Source organism: Onychostruthus taczanowskii, unplaced genomic scaffold, assembly GCF_017590055.1.
Source record: "Onychostruthus taczanowskii isolate IOZ18803 unplaced genomic scaffold, ASM1759005v1 scaffold21, whole genome shotgun sequence".
Classification (NCBI taxonomy): domain Eukaryota; kingdom Metazoa; phylum Chordata; class Aves; order Passeriformes; family Passeridae; genus Onychostruthus; species Onychostruthus taczanowskii.
The window spans coordinates 1,664,125-1,682,324 of NW_024499351.1; the positions used below are offsets into that span (position 1 = coordinate 1,664,125).

At 39.5% G+C, this 18,200-nt stretch overlaps 1 protein-coding gene across 4 annotated transcripts in view; it reads left to right on the forward strand.

Annotated features, from left to right (window-relative positions):
* Positions 1 to 568: 568 nt before the first annotated feature.
* The window catches only part of AFTPH (aftiphilin), a 41,823-nt gene continuing 24,191 nt past the window's right edge, over positions 569 to 18,200 (forward strand). For 2 of the 4 annotated variants that reach the window (XR_005952642.1, XM_041404280.1), the window contains exons 1-2: positions 570 to 706; positions 9,310 to 11,095. Coding sequence is in view for 3 of the 4 variants with exons in the window: in XM_041404280.1 (XP_041260214.1) it covers positions 9,320 to 11,095 (1,776 nt within the window). In the remaining variant the exon portion in view is untranslated. Of the gene's footprint in view, positions 707 to 9,309; positions 11,096 to 18,200 lie in introns of all 4 variants that reach the window. The other 2 variants (XM_041404277.1, XM_041404278.1) reach the window with 2 other exon arrangements.

An 18,200-nucleotide genomic window follows, 5' to 3' on the forward strand; every position in this document is an offset into this window, starting at 1 on the left:
TTCTTTACAATTTTAACACACGCTCGCTTGAGCTTGGAATTAGCTGCCATTTAGGTTCTCTTCCAACCCCAAGCCGCTCTAGCATTCTGTGTCCCGCCGGACCCACACGAGCACCCGGCTCCCTCCCTCAGCCCTTCATCGCAGCGCTCTCCACGACGGAGCGCGGGCCGGGCCGGACGTGACGCGGGCGGGGGCGGCGGCGCGGTGCGTGCCGGGAGCGCGGTGGGCGGTGGCGGGCGGGAGGCGGCGGCCGGAGGGGGCCGGGCCGCAGCGACGCGGTTCCTGTCGCCCACAGGGGCTCCCCTCCATGGCGGTTGCCGCGGGAGGCCGCAGATAACCGGCCGCGGCCCCTCTCCCCTTCCTCCCTCCTTCCCTCCCCCTCCCCGCCCGGGGCCTGCCGGGGCAGCGCCGTCCTTCCCCTTGGCCCGTGGGGGAGGGCGGCGGGGCCCGGGCGGGGCAGGGCAGGGCAGGGGGGAAGCCCCGCGGCTCGCCGGGCTCGTCCCGCCGCAGCCGGAGCGGGGGGCTCGGCTTTGTCCTGCGGCGGAGCCCGCGTTGTGCTGGGGTTCAGCGGCGCCGCGGCTGGGAGAGGGCTCGGGGATGTGGAGCAAGAAGTTGAGCTGTCCTGTGTGTTTGGCTGTTCCTGACAAGCTTTCTCTTTCGAGGGGCGTAAAGCGTGTCTGTTGCTAAATGCGTCTGGACGTGACAGGTAGAACAGAGTTACGATGATTTAAGTATGGTATTTTTCTTTTTGTAGAAGAGGTAATGTCATTCTGGAATGGGGCGAAATTGCTCAAATGCTGTTAGGTCCTGACACTTCAGTTTGCGATGAAAAGTGTCTACTTGATGAACCAAAATATAATTTTTTTCTTTAGGGAAGACAATGCCTTAAAAACAACGGTTAAACCTTGGGATTCCTTCTAAGTGTCAGTAAATTGGCCTTTTAATGGTGACAGCCCTTCTTTCCATCTTCAGCACAGAAATGGAAACCGGCAGTTTAATGCTCCTTAAGCAAACATCTGTTCATAAATGACTGGAGTGAGTAGAGAAACATTGTTGACAGGAGCTGCCCTGGATTGGTTTTACAAGTTTTGTTTCCATGCATGGTTTAGAGCCCAACATGCTTCATTAGAACTCATTTTTCAGCTGTTGAGCCTGTGGTAGAGTGAGTTTGATGGATGCTGCTTTTTAGCTGGATTGGTCCTTGGAGATTGAACAAAATTAAAAGTATTTCCTCCTTGTTTTATTCTCTGGACATATGAACTAGACTTGGAAAGGCAATTAGCCTACTTTAAAAATAAAAATGGTCTGTTGTATTGTCAGCACAGGCAGAGGTTTGCTCATGCAATGCACAGGTAGCAGTTTCTCCTCCTGAAGTTGGAGCTGGACCTGGAGGAATGTGACATTAATTGTGGGAGCCTGGGGAAGAGTTGGAGTACCTGTGGCTACTGGGCTTGTTTTGTTTATTTTAAACAGTCATGTCAGTAAGGATAAAGAGCATGAATGTGAGAATGAGACTTAAAAATACGTAGAAAAGGTAATGGAGCTCTGGTGTTTTCATTCTGCATTGATGGTTGCATAAAGTACACATTGTATGACCTTTTAAGGTCATGTGAAAGTATGACCTCTTGTTTTTATTTCCTTAATTTGTTTATAAGTAAGCAGTTGAAGGATCTCAGGCTCATTTGTTTTTTTAATGTACCTTGTTTTTTCTCAGATTGTGTTTTTGTTTTGTAAAGGATTTAATAGACTATAAAATCTGGAGTTCACGCAGTGAATCATATTTGTGTTACATATTGCTGATGATGAGGGCTCTATGTGATCTCTACATTCCTACTTAAAAACTCCACCAGTAGCTTACTAAGCTAACACAAGCCTTTTAACACCTTAATTACCCAAAGTAATATTCTGAGACTCTCAGTCCTTTGAAAAGACTTGTCTTTCACAGTGGAAATAATAGAGCACCTTAGGTGGACCTCAGTCTGCTCTGCCTTTTCCTCTTGAAATATTCATTGAGCTGTCCTTGCAGATCTGTGGTGGTATCAGTTGGAAATCCAGTGGTAAAGAAACTGGTGCTCGATCGAGTTGTTTTCACTACACTCAGCAGCATCATTTTCTTGCAGATACCATTATCTATCTCGACAGAATGTTCATTCCTCTCTGTGCTATTGTGCTGTTTGACAACTTAAACTGCTTCTTTGTGAACATTTCAGAGCAATGACATGCTAACCCTTTCGTGGGGATTCAAAATACTTATAATTTTTCTGGATAGTCAGAGAAATTCCTTAGATCCTACTCATTCCTAGGTGTTAGAAATTTTGTCTGTTAGGTTTTCTCCTTTGTGCAAAAAAAACCACACTGAGTAAGCTGCTGCTATTGCACACACACACACACACACAGAGAAAAAAAGCCTTGAAATATGCCTTTTTTGAAAATTGACAGTTTGATTTTCTGTAGACTTTCATGCTAATGGCTTAGGCAATTAAAGTTTTCAATTGCAAGGAGTATTTCTGTATTGGTGCCACTTGCAAGGTGATCTAAGAAATCTGCTGTAAAGCAAATAATTCGGGTTTTTCAAATCAAAGTGTCCCGTGTTGGGAGAACCACAGGGAAGGGCAAATCCTCTCTTCACTTTAGTATGTTTGGAAGTAGGGTGAAGGAAACATGAAACCTCAAGTTCATATGTCTATTGATAAGCAATGGAAAATAGATTTTATTCTTTGGAGTATTAGGTGTCCCTCCTGTACTGTGTTTTTAATATGAGGTAATGTCTGTAGGTGGGATGAATAGTGAATAAGTAAGCCTGCTCACTGAAAAACAAGCAGTAAGTACACTTGCAGTAATGGGAAGAAGACCCGTGGTTGTTTTCCTTGTGCAGCTGTGAGAGGCTGTCACAGCAGAGTGCAGCCCTGGGCAGTTCTGATCCACCCTGTGCTGCAGTCTGTTGAAGTTTGAAGGGTTTGTATGTGATGGAGATCATACTCCTCTGTGAGGAAGCCTCTGAGAACATTTGACCCTAGGTAATCTAGTTCTAATACTTTCTAATCTAGCATCTTTTTATCCTAATTTAGAACACATTCCCAGCTAGTATGTTTGAGGGTAACATCCAGAAATAGATTTCTTGCTGAGTTGAGCACTGTTTTGAAAGGAATTTAAGAAATCATAAGAATGAAAACATCTGAGTTATGGGTTACTGACGACATCTGTCTTTACACATTGTGTGGCTGTGTGTTAGACACAAATACTGCATTCCACAGAGCCAGATTGTAACCTGATTGACTGTCCCAGCCAGTTGTGTTTGCCCATATGAATTTAAGATGTGCTTGTTCTTACAACATTTTTCCCACTTTCTGTTTACAGATTTATGTACAGGCAGCATCTTCAACGGCAGCTGTTACAGCTCATCAGTAGACTTTGAATTGAAACATTTTTTTGCTTATAGTAACTTTGAGGATAACCTGGTCTTTTAGGTGTGGGGAGTAATGCTGTTCTTGGTTTAAAAAAGGAGTTTAATGAACCAACAGAACATTTAGAGTAATGTTTTCCAACAGCTCCTCTGATTCTACAGCTAAGCCAAAATGAAACAGGGAGAAGTGAAGCAGCACAAATACTGAAAATACATGTTTGCTCCTTTATATAGCTTAACATTTAAAATGAAAATGCTTATATCCAAGATTGTTCAAATTTCACATTTGTGCCATCTAGCTTGGTCTTCCTGCATTGTCAGTGATGAGAGGAAGAGCAGCACTGTCAAAGAGGTTTGAGTATTGAATAGGCTGGATTGTCTAGGGGTTCCTGATGTTTAATGCCAGCCTGGGGAGTTCAGGAGAACAGGAGAAAGAGCTGCCTGAGATTAGTGCCAGATTCTTGGTGAAGTTGTCCCGAGTTCTGTTACTTTAATGTTCATTATACATACAACACTTTGTAATAGAAAGTGTCCAGCAAATTTAGTGTTTGAAACCACAGTAATGTACGGTGGAATTGATTAATTCCAAATGTTTGGTAGTGAGAAATAAGGCTTAGATAAGTTTGCCTTACTGGAACTGGAGAACATTGTTTTCCTCAACTCATACTAGTCCAAGAAAAGGTGCTCTGGAAGTCCTGCTTTGGGTAATGGACCTTCTGGCTGTAACAGCATTAAGTTCAAAATCGAAAACATTGATTTCTTGGAGGCTTTATGAAGTAAACATTTTCTTGCTGTATTTTGTTTGCTGGTAACTATTTCCAAAAATAAAAGTAAGCTTATTAAACCAATTTAAGAACATATTGACTTCAGCCTGGACAGACACTCTCTCTCTAGAGTGGATTTGGGTTGCAGAAATGGCATTCTAACAGGCAGGCTCTCCTCATTTACAACTACCATTCTAGAAATACGTTCTCAGGTGCAGAAAGACTGGGAATCTGGTTTCCATTGTTCATAAGACAAAGAAAAGGCAAAGAGATAATGGAAGAGGACAGCTTTTCCTATTGAAAGCCAACACTGTGCTGTAATAAGAAGTCTAAATTTGGTCCATACTGTGATATTTTTGGCATTTGCTAGAGGAATTCCCTTGCAGTAAGAGTTAAATGTTCTTGGAAAGATCAGAGGCTAGCAGCTAATGACTTGAATCCATCTCCTTGCCATTGCAAGGCTTTTACTGTGAGGTATTTCAGTAATGTTGTAATTTCTGTCATGGAGATCTTGATTGTGCCATTTCTGATTATTGTGTTTCCTTGTATGCTTTAAGGAGGTGGTTTGCTTAACTCAGCTTTTCTTCAGAATAATCCACAGCTGAGAGGTTATTCATTGCTTCCTCTCAAGTTAAAGGAAACATTCTGCTTTACAAGGGGTTTCTTTTGAATTTACATGCCTCAAGTATTTCTTTAGAGATACTCTTAGCGACCTCCTGATTTTTTTAGGTCTTATATAAGAGCCAAACATGCTGCTTCAAGTTTTGCCTTAGAAGATACACAGAGAAGGAACTATTTATACCTGCTTTTGTGTAGTGTAATTGCATTGTTCTCTATGCTGCCTAGTCTTTGTTAGGCTGTTGCTATTACTCTACAAAAAGGTAGTGAATAAGGATGTGATCTGTGTGTGAGGAAGGCACATATTGTTCCCTATTTACTGCAAACAAATAATCAGAAAGCCTGGTTTTGTTGTAAATGTTTTGAAAACCTAGTTAGTGCTCAGAAAATATGCATTTTCTCTTTCCAGTTCCTTGCCTATCAAAATTTTTCTAACATTACTGATTTCTGTTTTCTTTTTTTTTTTTTTTTTTGATGTTTCAGATTAACTTGAATTGCATTCTTAATGCATGTGACTTGGGAAAGACGTTTGAACCTTGACTCTTAATTAATTAATCAACATTTTTCTTCTTTAGAGTACAATGTCAATATGCATTGTGAGTTTATTGGTGAATTGCATTTATAGTATGATTTACACAGTGGTCTCCTGTTTGTGGTAGTGAAAGTTTTGAGAAATTCCTTGATGGTGAACGTTAGAATGTGAATATAAAGAAGCACATGGAAGCAGGAACTAGCATTTCCAATTAATAAAAACCCAACAAGAAAGCAGGTAAAAGAAAGAAATACAGAAAATGGTATCTGAGAGAGAATACAATTCTTTATTGTTCCTAGAAAACCTTGGTACAATCGCATGCCATGAGCAATTGATAGAAATCTGTCTTCAGTCTAATCTTAAACTGTTGAGATCTGCAGAAGTTACTGGAATTTGTCAACATAAATCTGTGTTTGTGACTAAAGCAATGCACTAAACATGAACGCTTTAACTGTGTCACATTCCTCACCTCAGGGTGTAAGGTCTGATGCCAGAAACCTGGGTTGTTACTTATTACAAATCACAGAAGTTAGGCAAGTTATGCTCTGTTACACAAGTAAAGACTGTTATAATTTCCTTCAAATCACAATTCTTATTATGTAATGTACTGAAAAAATGGTGATTTCTTTTAAGAAATACATGTTTAAAGAATCTATAAGTGAACAGAGCATATTAGCTTTATACTTTTAAATTTGATCACCAACTGGCTCAAAAATAAGATGATAAATATTATTTATCATATCCATATTATTGGTCATAGAACTTGTTCAAATTATACTTCAGGTTAAATCACATTGTAAACATCACTTGAAATACCAGGTTTGCAAAATAATGTAGCAGAATGTCTTGACCAGGAATATGCCTGAGTTGGGTAAAAGGACTACAAAAGATGAAGCCATGGTTCCAGCTGTATTTGAAATGCCAGACAAAGCAGGGATTAACTAAATGAAATAAGGAACGAAGTAGTTGTTCTGTCAGACCTGTGGGTTTTCACCACAAGTTTCAATGGACAATAACTAATTTGGTTTCTAGCTGGCAGATAGAACACTTTTGGAAGTCATGAAAGAGGACCATAATGAAATTCTTTCTGAAGAAAACGACATTAAGACTATAAAATACTCATGCTGTTTTATATTGTGAGGAGAATTGGGATTATGCCCAGTTTAAAAATTTATCACTGATTAGTCAAGAGGAGGGGAATACTGTTATGACTTTTTTTCTTTTGTTACAGCTTGAGTTCTGTCAACAACAATTAAATTGTGTCAGTTGTAACCTTACACTCATTTATAATGCAGATTCATACATTTTGGAGCTCTCAGTGTTTGGCTTTTAAAATGCAGCAGTAGCATAACTGGAAATACCTGACATTTAAAAAATAACTGTACAGAAGTCCATAGAGTTGGTTATGCAGTGGGTTCTTGTGGGTTAAGACTATAGTAGACTATCAAACCTGTGATCAAATTTTTAAATGTACAGTTAATGTTCCTTGCAGATCCTGTTTTGGCAACTGCTATTGAAATTTAGCTGGAGCATTGTGCTGTGCTGCTTTGTAAATGATCCCTGTGATGTTTTAAAAGTGCTTTGAAATGAAAAATTGAAGGAAGTTTTTTCTGCTCTATGTCAGAAGTTGCAGGAGAGAAAAATTTTAAATGGTCAGACATCTTCCTACATGTTCAATTGGGTTTTGCTGTTTGCTTCAGCTCCCATGCAGTTATCTTTGTCCTGTACTTATCCTTATTATTCTTGTTCCTTGTCACCCCTTTTTTAAGTTAACTGGAAAGAAAAGGAGTCTTGTGGGTAAATTCCCTGTGATTGTGATGCTTACTCTTCTCACATTATTCAGTTTGTTTGCTGAAACTGCATATTTGGGTTATTTTAGATCATCCTTGCCTCCAAGGATGTTCTCAACTCTGTTGTGATTTATTTTTAGCTGAGGTTAAAGTAGTCATACAGTAAATGGTCAACAAAAAAAAAAGGGTAGAGTTGTTTTGATGGATAGTATATGGATCTATGGCTACTGTAGGTTAAGAATTAATTTTTCTTGGCATGTCTTGCCAAAATGAGATCCACTAATATAAGGTGATGTAGTTATTAATACAGACCTGAATGTGATATTTGAAATGACTCAGGTGAAAACCAACCTATACAAGCTTATAAATCTGAAAACACTTAAAACACATGGGTTTTGGTGAACCATGCAGACAAATTTTTCTTTTAATGGGAAAGTTCAGAAGTTTAGAGTGAGTGAAGCTCTTCTCTCAAATACCTTGTTAAGCAGCTGGTGCTGAGTAAGCCTATGTGGGAGCTTGTTGACAACTTAGGCTTTATTCTAAACAAAATTCCTTTGCAGTTCTCTTCAGTTTGCATGTTATGTTACAAATTATTTCATGGTTTCATCTGATAAGCATGATGTACTTTTGTAACTGCAAACTACCCTTTCAGAAAGAAATTTTAAATGTGTTAGTCAGCTCAAGGATGCCAGTTTCCTGGCAAAGATCAAGTGCTTGGTATGTTGCACTTGAGAAGAACTGCAGAGCTTCATTTGTTGCTTTTTTACCCTTTGTGTGCTGCTCTTAAGGTGCTTTTACAAAGTTGTTTGCTAAAGGCACTGGATATAAGGATCATGTTTTATCTGTGTTGCATAACTAGTGTTGTCAAGTCCACACTTATTCTGGTGGTTGGTTCAAATATTTCCCAATATGTACAGGTTGTTTCCACTCTTCCTCTGTAGGTGAGGCTTAGTGTCATTGCGGTTCATTCGTGTCAAGTGTCATTTGAAATGGAGAGAGCTTGGTGTGAGCTCTTCTTTGAAGGGTTTTAACTAGTATGAACTATATGAAGATATGAACTAGTTCAGTGGTGTGTACAACTGCGAGTTTGTACATACTAGTAGTTATTTCATTAATTGCACACAGCATTGAAAGATAGGAAAGAAAAATTTCCATCCATTCCTGGCTTGTTCCTGTAATGGTTTGCTGAGTTTGTACATACATTAATTGCACACAGCATTGAAAAAGTCAAGATTATTCTTTAGGAAAGAAAAATTTCCATCCATTCCTGGCTTGTTCCTGTAATGGTTTGCAATGTTAAGACAGAGAAAGTCCTTAATCTGTTTCTATCTAGGCCATGGGAATACTTTCTTCTTTTTTCTTTTCCCCCTGTGGTTTAGTGATTTGTGGTTAAATATTTTATGAATAATTGTGCTCAGCTCTCTTTTTGAGAATAAGTTTTGATGAAGTGTGTTTGGCTCTTGGCTTTACTGGTGGCATCATGATGGCATTTCTCTTACCAGATAAGAGGAATGCAGAGGCATTTCTAAGACAGAAGCAGGCTGGTGGCAGCAGCTGTGGAAGCAGTGTGTTGGCTTGTGGGTAGGAAATCCAGAGAAGAGGGCAACCAAATAGAAACTCATGGTCTGGTAGAAAGAGAGTAGGGCAGCAGATCATAGCTAGTGGTTCTAACAGCAGTTCCTTCCTCCACTCCTTCACAATTTCAGAGCTTATGGAAACACTTTTTGAAGTCTTTGACAGTGGTGAAGGTCCCTTTTGTGCATGGCTGTTGTGGCATAGCCACATGGAGTGGCGTAATTCCTGTCAAACACCTGAGCACACAAAGGAGTGTGGCAGAACATGGACCAGGGTCACTAGCAGTTTTGTGAACTGCTGGTGATGGGAAGTAGAGAACTGGTGAATTAAAACTGAATTTAGTTGTGCCAGTGTTGCACAACAGACTGTCACTTCAAGACTATCATTTCAGCACTGTCTGCTGACAATTTGATCATGTAGTAATTTAGAAAAGACTTGAACTGTCCCAATAGGTTCTTTGTGACTTGTAAAACACATGGGTTTGGGGAATGCTTCTTTCTGATGTCTAATACAGATATTGACCTATATACGCTCTTAAAAAATGAGGCATGAAACTGTAAAAATGAAATATGTAAGAACACAAAAGCTAGCCAAGTTCTAACATAGCTCTGTTTTTCCCTCCTACAGAAATACATTAATGTTGAAACAGAACCAAACAATGGAACCAGACATTATTCGAATGTACTCCTCATCCCCTCCACCGCTTGACAATGGAGCTGATGATGATGATGAAGATGAGTTTGGAGGATTTTCTGGTGTGAGCACTGCTGGTGTAGCTTTTGCTGATTTTGATACAGCGGACTACAGTCATCCAAAGGAAGAGTTTATACCCACAAATCATTTCATCCCACTCCATGATTATTCTGACAATGTAGCTAGCATTGCAACTTTCACATCTGTTAAAAATGGTAAAGATAAAGACTGCATTGCAGAGCTTCCTACTCATACTAAGGAGCTTTCTGATATGTCAGCTACTAGTACTATCAAAGAAAAATCTAAGTTTAGAACTTCAGGTACCGCTTTAGAAGATGTAAACAGAAAGGGGGAACAAAGAGACAACACTGGAAAATCAGAGGGTTTTTCTTCTTGTGTGGTTAGAACTGGTGTAACAGTTGAGAGGCAGGAGGAGCAAATAGATGCTTGTAATGGTGAGAAACTTCCATGTCTAGAGATTCTAACAAACGGATTTGCAGCATCAGACCCTGTAAATCCTCAGGGAACAGAAGATCTAGACAGTATTGGTGACTCAAAGGGACTGAAAACTGTTAGGACCCATAGTACCGAGCAAAATTTGAACTCAATGCCTAGCTCAGGTGGAGATGTTGCAGATTTTGCTACCTTCTCAAACAAAACCCCAATCCATTTAGAGGGAACAGGGCCTACAATATGCAGTGTTCTTAATGAAAGAGACTCAGTGAGCATTCAGGAGAACAACAGAATAAACAGAGTAACTCATAGTGAAGAAGAGATTTGCATTTCAGAAATTAGTTGTGAACAGGGTCCCTCAGCACTGGAATTCGCAATTTCTAGTACATCTCAAACAACTGGAAGTTCAATATGCACTACAGAGAATGGAGAGCACAGTGGGAGGAGAAGACAACATCACATAGAGAATGGCAAAGATTTTAGCAGGCCTGAGGATTCTTCAGAAGCAGCAGACTTCAAGGCTGATAAGATCCAAAGCCTCAGCTGTGATCCTGCAGGAGACAAACTGGGTGGTGGTGAAGATCTCAAGAATGGTGGAAGTAGCACTGAAGTTTTAGCTTGCAGTGACAAACATGATGATGTGTTTGGTGACTTTGGTTCAGTCAGCAGTGCGTCTCCCACCTTCAGGATTGCTCAAGACTCAATAAATCCTCTCGATTCAGAAAGAACTTCTGAACAGTCCGTGCACGTTAGCGAACCTAACGAGGAATTTGGTGAATTCAGGGACACGAGTACTGTTTGTCAGCAGCCAGCAAGTTTGGACCAAGCTGAACTAAATCAGGCTGCTGACACTTTAGAATGTGATACTACCAGTAAAACTTCTGGGGTAGACTTCCAGCATACTACTGAGGTAGGAAATGGTGATGATGCTGAATTTGGAGACTTCGATTCAGTGCCAAAAGCTCAAGATGAGAGTGTTGCTTTCCAGGACTCGGATGACTTTGCAGACTTCAGTTCAGCAGGTTGTAACCAGGCCACAGACTGGAATGCTTTTGAAGATGAACAAAAAGACAGCTGTTCTTGGGCTGCCTTTGGAGATGAGCAGGCTGGTGAATCTCATCACAGAAAAGAGACGTGGCAGTCACATAGGACAGACACGTCTGCCAGGAGTGATGGCCCAGTATTGCACAAGACTGAAAGTGTTGCTCTAGGATCTTTCCAAGGGACTATCAGTAAGCAATCCCAAGAGCTATCACCTTCAGTTCAGGTAAGGGCTTACTTTGTTTTCCTCAGTCTTGTTCTGCTCTTATGCATACAGTTCTTCCTGGTTCCTGCATCTGCGTACAGCAAATATTTGAATAGTCCTTGTTTGCCTTTTAGGAGAGATTTAATGTGCTCTGTGAGATGGGCTGATAGGAAACATTATGCTGTGTTTGGATCTTGCAGATCTTTGCAGCACTGTTACTTCCCACAGACAAATGAGCAGGGTGTGCTGGAACTTGTAGGAATGTGTTTTGATGATTACATGTGATCCTTTACATAAATTGATCAAAGGAATAAGCCAGCACTAACATTTCAGAGCCTGTGATAGCTTTTCCTCTTGCTTCATTATTTACTGCCTTTTGGGGAGGCACTGTTACCTTTTTGTAAAATAGTGGTGTGACCGGAAGCTGGGATTACTGGTTCCCAAAATTTTCCATCACCGTTCTCTGTCAATGTTTTCAAAACCTGATTAAAAATGATGATTTGATTTGTAAATAGCTGCACTAATTCACTTAGAGCAGACAGCATGATAAAACACAAGCTGTGGAATTCTGTCTCGGGTATTCAAACTCCTGGGAAGTTAACTCTTTAAAAGATCTTTAAAAATAAGTCTCTGTTAGGTATTAATTGTGGGAAGCTGCACATTATAGCAACGTCAGAGGACTGGTGATTTGTTAAAGCTGCTTCTATTTCTAATTAGAAGTTTCCAGGAAGGGGAAGTAAATAGGTTTATTTCTTACCACCTCCCCTATGTTTTCTGCTTTCGTTGCTAAATATTCATTAATTCCTAATTAGTTACTTCCTAAGTCTTTTTAACAGTCATTTTGAGATCTGTGGCTATTCACGCAAAGACTTTTTTTTGTTAAGCATTTAATAATACTTTTGCAAAATTCAGAACAGAATTTTCTTCAAAGCTTCTTTTTATTCATGTCATTCCATGTGAGTAGTATAGAGTGTGCTCTGTCTTTTTGAAGCATGCAGCAGCACTAGCAGTAAAGGATGTTAGTGGTAATATGTGTCTGAAAGGTTTGGATCTTCTCTGGCAATAAAAGGAAATGAGGTAAGTCCTTTCTTTCAGGACCTTGCTTGGTGACAGCCCTGCCTCTTCCCATTTCCTACCAGTGACAGGTGAAATGGCTTTTCAGAAGGTTGTGCCAGCTGGAGCTCTGCCAGCATCAGCAAATGGAATGGAGCTTTTGGGACTTAGCACTGATTTCTTGTCACGTTAAAAGCTGTGAGCCTCAGTCCTTACTCTTCCTGCTTGCTCTTCCGTGCAGTGACTAACACTCCAAACCTCAAAGAGCTTTCACAAGCCAAAAAAAAAAAAAAAAGGCTCCTGAGTAAACCTGCAGGCAGATTTTTGTGTCTGTGTAAGACCTTGCTTATCACCTGAATGTGTTGGTCCATTTCTTAAGTTGAAAGCACAAATCTATTGTTACCTATTCACCCATAAAATTGGAGAGTGCTAAGATTATTGCAATTAATCTCAATTGTTTCTCTTGCCACTTGAAAGACTGTCCAGAATCTGAGAAAGAAATGGGCTGGGGAGATGATTCTAGTAAATCATCCCTTTTTTCTAGTGAGTAATTAATATTAAGGGATAACCTGAAGGTTTCAAATAGTTATTTTTACTTAAAGCTTTCTGTAATTTTATGATAGGTTTTCCATAGAAAACACTTCTGAATGTACATGTTTATAAAAACAGAACCCTCAGAGGCTCTGTAATTAAGTTTTCCCTCCCCAAGCCTTAAGATAAGTCAAGTAAATTGGAAGTTCCTTACTTAAAGTCTGCCATGAAGTGCAATTGTAAAGCAAATTTTAAGACTTAGAGTTTTTTCATTCCTTCTCTCTATGCAACAGTCAGTTGTGACTGTTTGGATCTAAAGTGATGTTCTCCCTCCTCTGCCAGTGAGGAAGTACAGCTGAGAGAACATTTTACACAAATAAACTGGAGAGGAAGTTGAGCTGGACCTGTTTTCTCTGTTGCAATAGTTTCTTTAGCCTTGCAATGTCAGTTGCTACATTTTTTTTTCAGTGAACTCTTGAAAACAGTAGTTATTTTGTAAGTGCTTTAAGTTTCAGAAGGATCTATTAAAACTTTTTTATATTAAAAAATACTTGTTTTAAGATTAAATAGTGATTCTGTTTATAATCCATTGAGCCAATTTTAATAAATTGCTGTTAGAAACAGAGGTTAACTAATGAGTCAGCATGAGCCAGCAGACAGCCCTGGTACTCTGAGTGCAGAAAATCTTAGTAAAATTAAATTCAGATTTTGATCAGTTTCCATGCTGTCATTTAAGAGGCTGTCAATGAGGTCAAAACACAAAATATGGCATTTTAAAGTAATTGCTAATCTTCTGTTTGACATGTATTAAACTTGGTTCTGCAGCTGTGTGATGCAGGAGCAGAAATACTGGCAGGCAAGATAAATCTGGTGAGAGGGAAGAGAACAAAGTTTTTTATTACCCAGCCTAAAGAAGGATAGGGAGGAGGGGATTACTTGCATCAGTGTATTGCTGGCAGATCTAAAAAGCATTTGCTGTAGCAACCCAAAGGGAGCAGGCTGTGTGCAAATACTGCATGTGTTAGACACTTGAGATAGATGGGAAAACAGATCTCAGCTTAGGCTAAAGGTGAGCTGGGATCGTTTACAAGATACTGAATACACTTGATCAGTGATGGTGAGGCTGGAAGAGTCACTGTAATGTGGTGATGAAAGAATCCTGAATGGTTTATAAACAGAATGATTCTAATGGAATTCTTTGCAAAAGCAGAAAATTGAAAAGGATACTTAGCCAGCAGCACTGCTGTTTAAATGTGGAAATAATGTATACAGCAATTTTCATCCATCAGAATGCAGCATGAAAGCAAAGTTATTTATCAGTAGCTCAAGTTTCCATTGAAAAGATCTCTGTGTATTTTCCTTTGTTTCTTAGTTTGTAGATTCTGAATGTGGAGATGGCAGTAAAATATTGTGCTTTCTGAATGCAGTCGTGATTGCACGGTGTATGTATGATGGGCAAACTGTTTAAAGACTGTGGATTTGGTATAATCTTTAATTAAAAATAGGCTTTGCTTCAATTCAACTATTTAATCCAATTTTTATTAGAAAATATACAATATAAAGGATGAAACTAAGAGGCGGGGAGTTCACAAAATGACCTGATATAGTCACATGTAGTGGCAGAAAGATCATAGTCTTTTCTTCCTTGCCTTTGGTCTCAGGCTCTCTGAATTCTGCACACAATTTGCAGTGCAGGATTTGTAACATGCTGTTACAGTAGTTCTCTGTAGAGGGGAGAGGAGGAAGGGCATGGTGTGCACATAGACTACCATCTGAACCAGACTACCATCTGAACCTATGTTAATCCATTCAGTTTCTGTCTGCAGCTGAAAAGATCTAATGCTTGGTTTCAGTGTGGCTGCACTTTGCATTAGAGATGTGCCTTTGTGTCCAGTAACAGATTAATGGTTGATCCAACAAGTCTTGAGCAAATCTGCACAAGCATTAGTCCCTTCTATGAAATCTCATTGCACACTACCAAGTTTTGTTTATGATAAATATAAGACTTGTAGTGCAGCTTTTTCCATGAGATAATGCTGAACGTTAGTCAGCTGAGGGGGTTACTCTGCTGCATTAAGAATATATATATACATATATATAAGTATATATATATATGTGTATATATATATATATAGGATTCAGCAGTGAGGCACAAGAGCAGTAATAATCCATGGTAATCGTGTGGGTGGGGAATATGGCTGTGCCTGCCTGTGTGCAAGGAGCATGGGCATCTCTAGAGCAATAGGAGCTAAAGAAGGGCTTGGTTGGAAGGCCAAATCTTACCTGATTTACCTGAGACTTAACAAATCCTGGCAAGGGATGAAGGAAAAGGTGAACAGTCCTCCAAGTGGGTTTTAAGGTTCTCCACTTATTAGAGAGCCTGTGCTTGAAGGCTCTGCCTCTTCAGATTAATCAGTGTGGGCGAGGCACAGTTACTGAGCCATGAATAGGCACCCAGACAAAGAAAACCCTGGATCACTGTCATTTGGAGTGTACTGTGTCTTGGGCAATCAGCATCCTTTTGGAGAAAAGTAATTATGACCATAAAGACTTCAACCCCTCAGTTCAGTAAGGTAATTTAAAATAGTATTGGCTACTTAGGTAAATATACCCTTTTGGAAAGGTTTGGGGGTTTTAAATCCATAGCACAGTGCTGAAGTATTTGCAGCTGAATAACAAAAAAATCAGACTATTAAAAGTAGCCAATAATTGCTGGTTTTCACAGCAGACTGGCTGAGGGGAATCTTAGAAAAGAAAATAGTTTGAGAGGGGGTTGTTTTAGCATTACTGTTTATGGACAAAATTATTTTCCATTTTTCCACGACACGTAAGTGTCATCTGCTGTACTTCCTCTCAGGGTCTGACTGAAAAGTTAGTATAACACCAGTAGATAATAACAACATGACAAACTGAAATGGTCAGTGAGTTTTACGTAGTCACAATAAATAACTGTTAAACTGTGCTTTGCCTGCATGGAAGATGCAATATTTGGTGCATTCTTCAGCTGAGGGAGAATAAATGGTGAAGCTTCCAGCAGGAAGGAGAGAGACAGCTTCATATTTCTAGCCTGAACTTCCCTGCAGTTTCTCTCAGATCAAGCAGTAAAAAGAGCAGAGAAGTCTTAACCTCTTTTTTTTTCCCTTAAGCCACTACATTTTGAGATTTGCTTTGCAGCTGAGCTCAAAACTTGTATAGTTACTCTTTTAAAATGGGTTTGGGATATTTAGGACTAACATTGCCTTATTTAATTCTTTAAATTATTGTTTTAAAAAAATCCTCATTTTATGTTGATGAAGGTTTTTTCAGCTCTTTAGCTCTGGTCATTGTGGCATCCTCTTTCTGCCTTGCAAATCTCAGTTTGGGACGAGTGTTTCCATTATAAATTTCCCATGTAAATAAAAACATATATTTCAATTCAGTTTTTTACACCTAAGAAATATGTGGCACTACCTTATATTAACCTGCTTTTAAACTGGGGATGGAGACAAGCCATCACATTTGAAACATGAGAAGTTAAACTGGTGTTCTTTGTAAGCTTTGCTTGTCTTCTTTACTCAGGAGTTTTTCTGCCTGCAGCTGTTGTCCCATTGCTTCTGAGGAGGTGTTGCCTGTGCTTCAGACAAAGAAATTGTTGCTATGTGAAAAGGAAATGGATTCATAGTTTAAACAGTCCATAAGCTGTTTCAAAGAAAAAGCTGTCACCATTTAATTGTGAACTTAGATATTTGTTTGATTGCTTGTGTGGTTTTAGTTAACCATTTAACTTCGTTTAATGCTTGAGTCCAGAAAATTTTGAGGAAGTTGATTGTGTGTTCCCCATGGTGAGTTGCATCCATTGAAATTGGTTCTTCAGCTCCCTTGTGTTAGCTATATGGTCATGAAATTTAGCTCTTCAAAAATCCCCAAACCCACCACCCCAAAATACTCCAAGAACATCACTAAAACTGACCAAACAAAAGCCCCAAATACACCCATCCCATGCACACACATGGTGAAGGTAGAAGAGTAAATGGCTACTTAGCTCTTCACAGGCAAATGTGTTACCAGAAAATTGGTTTGGTTGTTAAAAAAACCCAGCAAAGGGAGTTTCTCATTTAACCTTTATTTTATTTAAATAGTCATAAAAAGCTGTGCTAGGCACTCTGCAGAACAGTGAGTTCATGATTTAAGTTAAATAAAATCTCAGTGGTTAATAATTTTCTTTTCTTGGCCCCTGAGCTTCGTTCTGTCATTTTTTGAGAGCTTTCATTCAGCTTCTGAGTTCCAACCAGAAGCCAGTCATGTCCATATGGACTTTATTCCTTTCCTGCTTTATATGTTTAGTATCTTGGATCTTTCATAGGCTCATTTCCATCTCCTTTAATGTTTTTTCTTTTATTACTTTTCACGTAAGCTTGAATATCTAAACATGCTCAACAATTTAACTATTACACTGTTTTTATTTATTCTTAGGTCTTCCAGTTTTGTGTTTGGTAGAGGCAAACAGCCCAGAGTTGAGTTGCTTCCTCTGTGACCTCTTTTCTTGGTAGCAGGATGAGGAGGGTTGAAGGCATGCTCTGTTTTTGACTCTCCCCTTCTTAAAGCACCTCTGGAGGCTGCCAGAGCAGTGATGCTTGGGATGTAAGAGATTTCCTAAGGGAAAATAAGGGCTTGTGTTAAAAAATGGGACTGTGCCCTCCAGGAAAGGGGAGAGGATGGAAGGACAAAGTGCCACTCCACTTTTTGAAGGAGAGTTCACCTGGATGAGTTCTTGTAGCTTATATGGGACCAGAACCATGGAGAGAAGCAAGACTGGTTTTTTCCACTTTTGCACACAGAGTTCCCCAAAACTTCACCCACAGAAGCATTACAGGAGTTACGTGGTGAAAACTGCCATTTGTGTCCACTGTGTCTGCTGTTTCTGTAGTGGGACTTAAGTGCATTGTTTTTATGGCAAATTTTATTATCTCCTTTTTTCATAGCTCTGAAGAAAGGCAGTGACCTGTCACTGTTGGGTTCATGTGGGAGGAGCTGTGGAGGATTTGATGTGCTTTGTGGTCAGCATTGAAGAATTGCTGTGTTGAAGGAGTTAGTGGATTGTATGACCTTGTGGTGGAGAAGAAGAAAAATCAAATTGTGTAAACCAAGTACTTTGGGCTTTCAGCTGTGAGGAGTGGATCTTGACCCCTGTTTAATTGCCACAGAGATAAATTCTAATCCTGTGGTTATGCTTATTTTAAAAAAGTATCTCTGATACTTTGTTTGGTTCTGGTGGTGATTACCACATATCTTAAGTGTCTACCAAAATGCATTTACAGAAACTATGAAGCTTTAAATTTATCAATAAATGAATAAATTTATTTATCTATTTATCAGCTGTTTGGAGAATCACAGCTAATGTTTAAAGGCAGCTGTAGCCTTTTCACATCTTCTGTAAGTGCCTTCAAGAATTATTCTTCTTGAATGGCCATGGAGAACAATCATGTATCAAATGCCTTTAGTGACATGAGAAGTGGATAAAAATTCTTGGTTTCTGCCTTTTTTTTATTTCCAGAAAGACAGA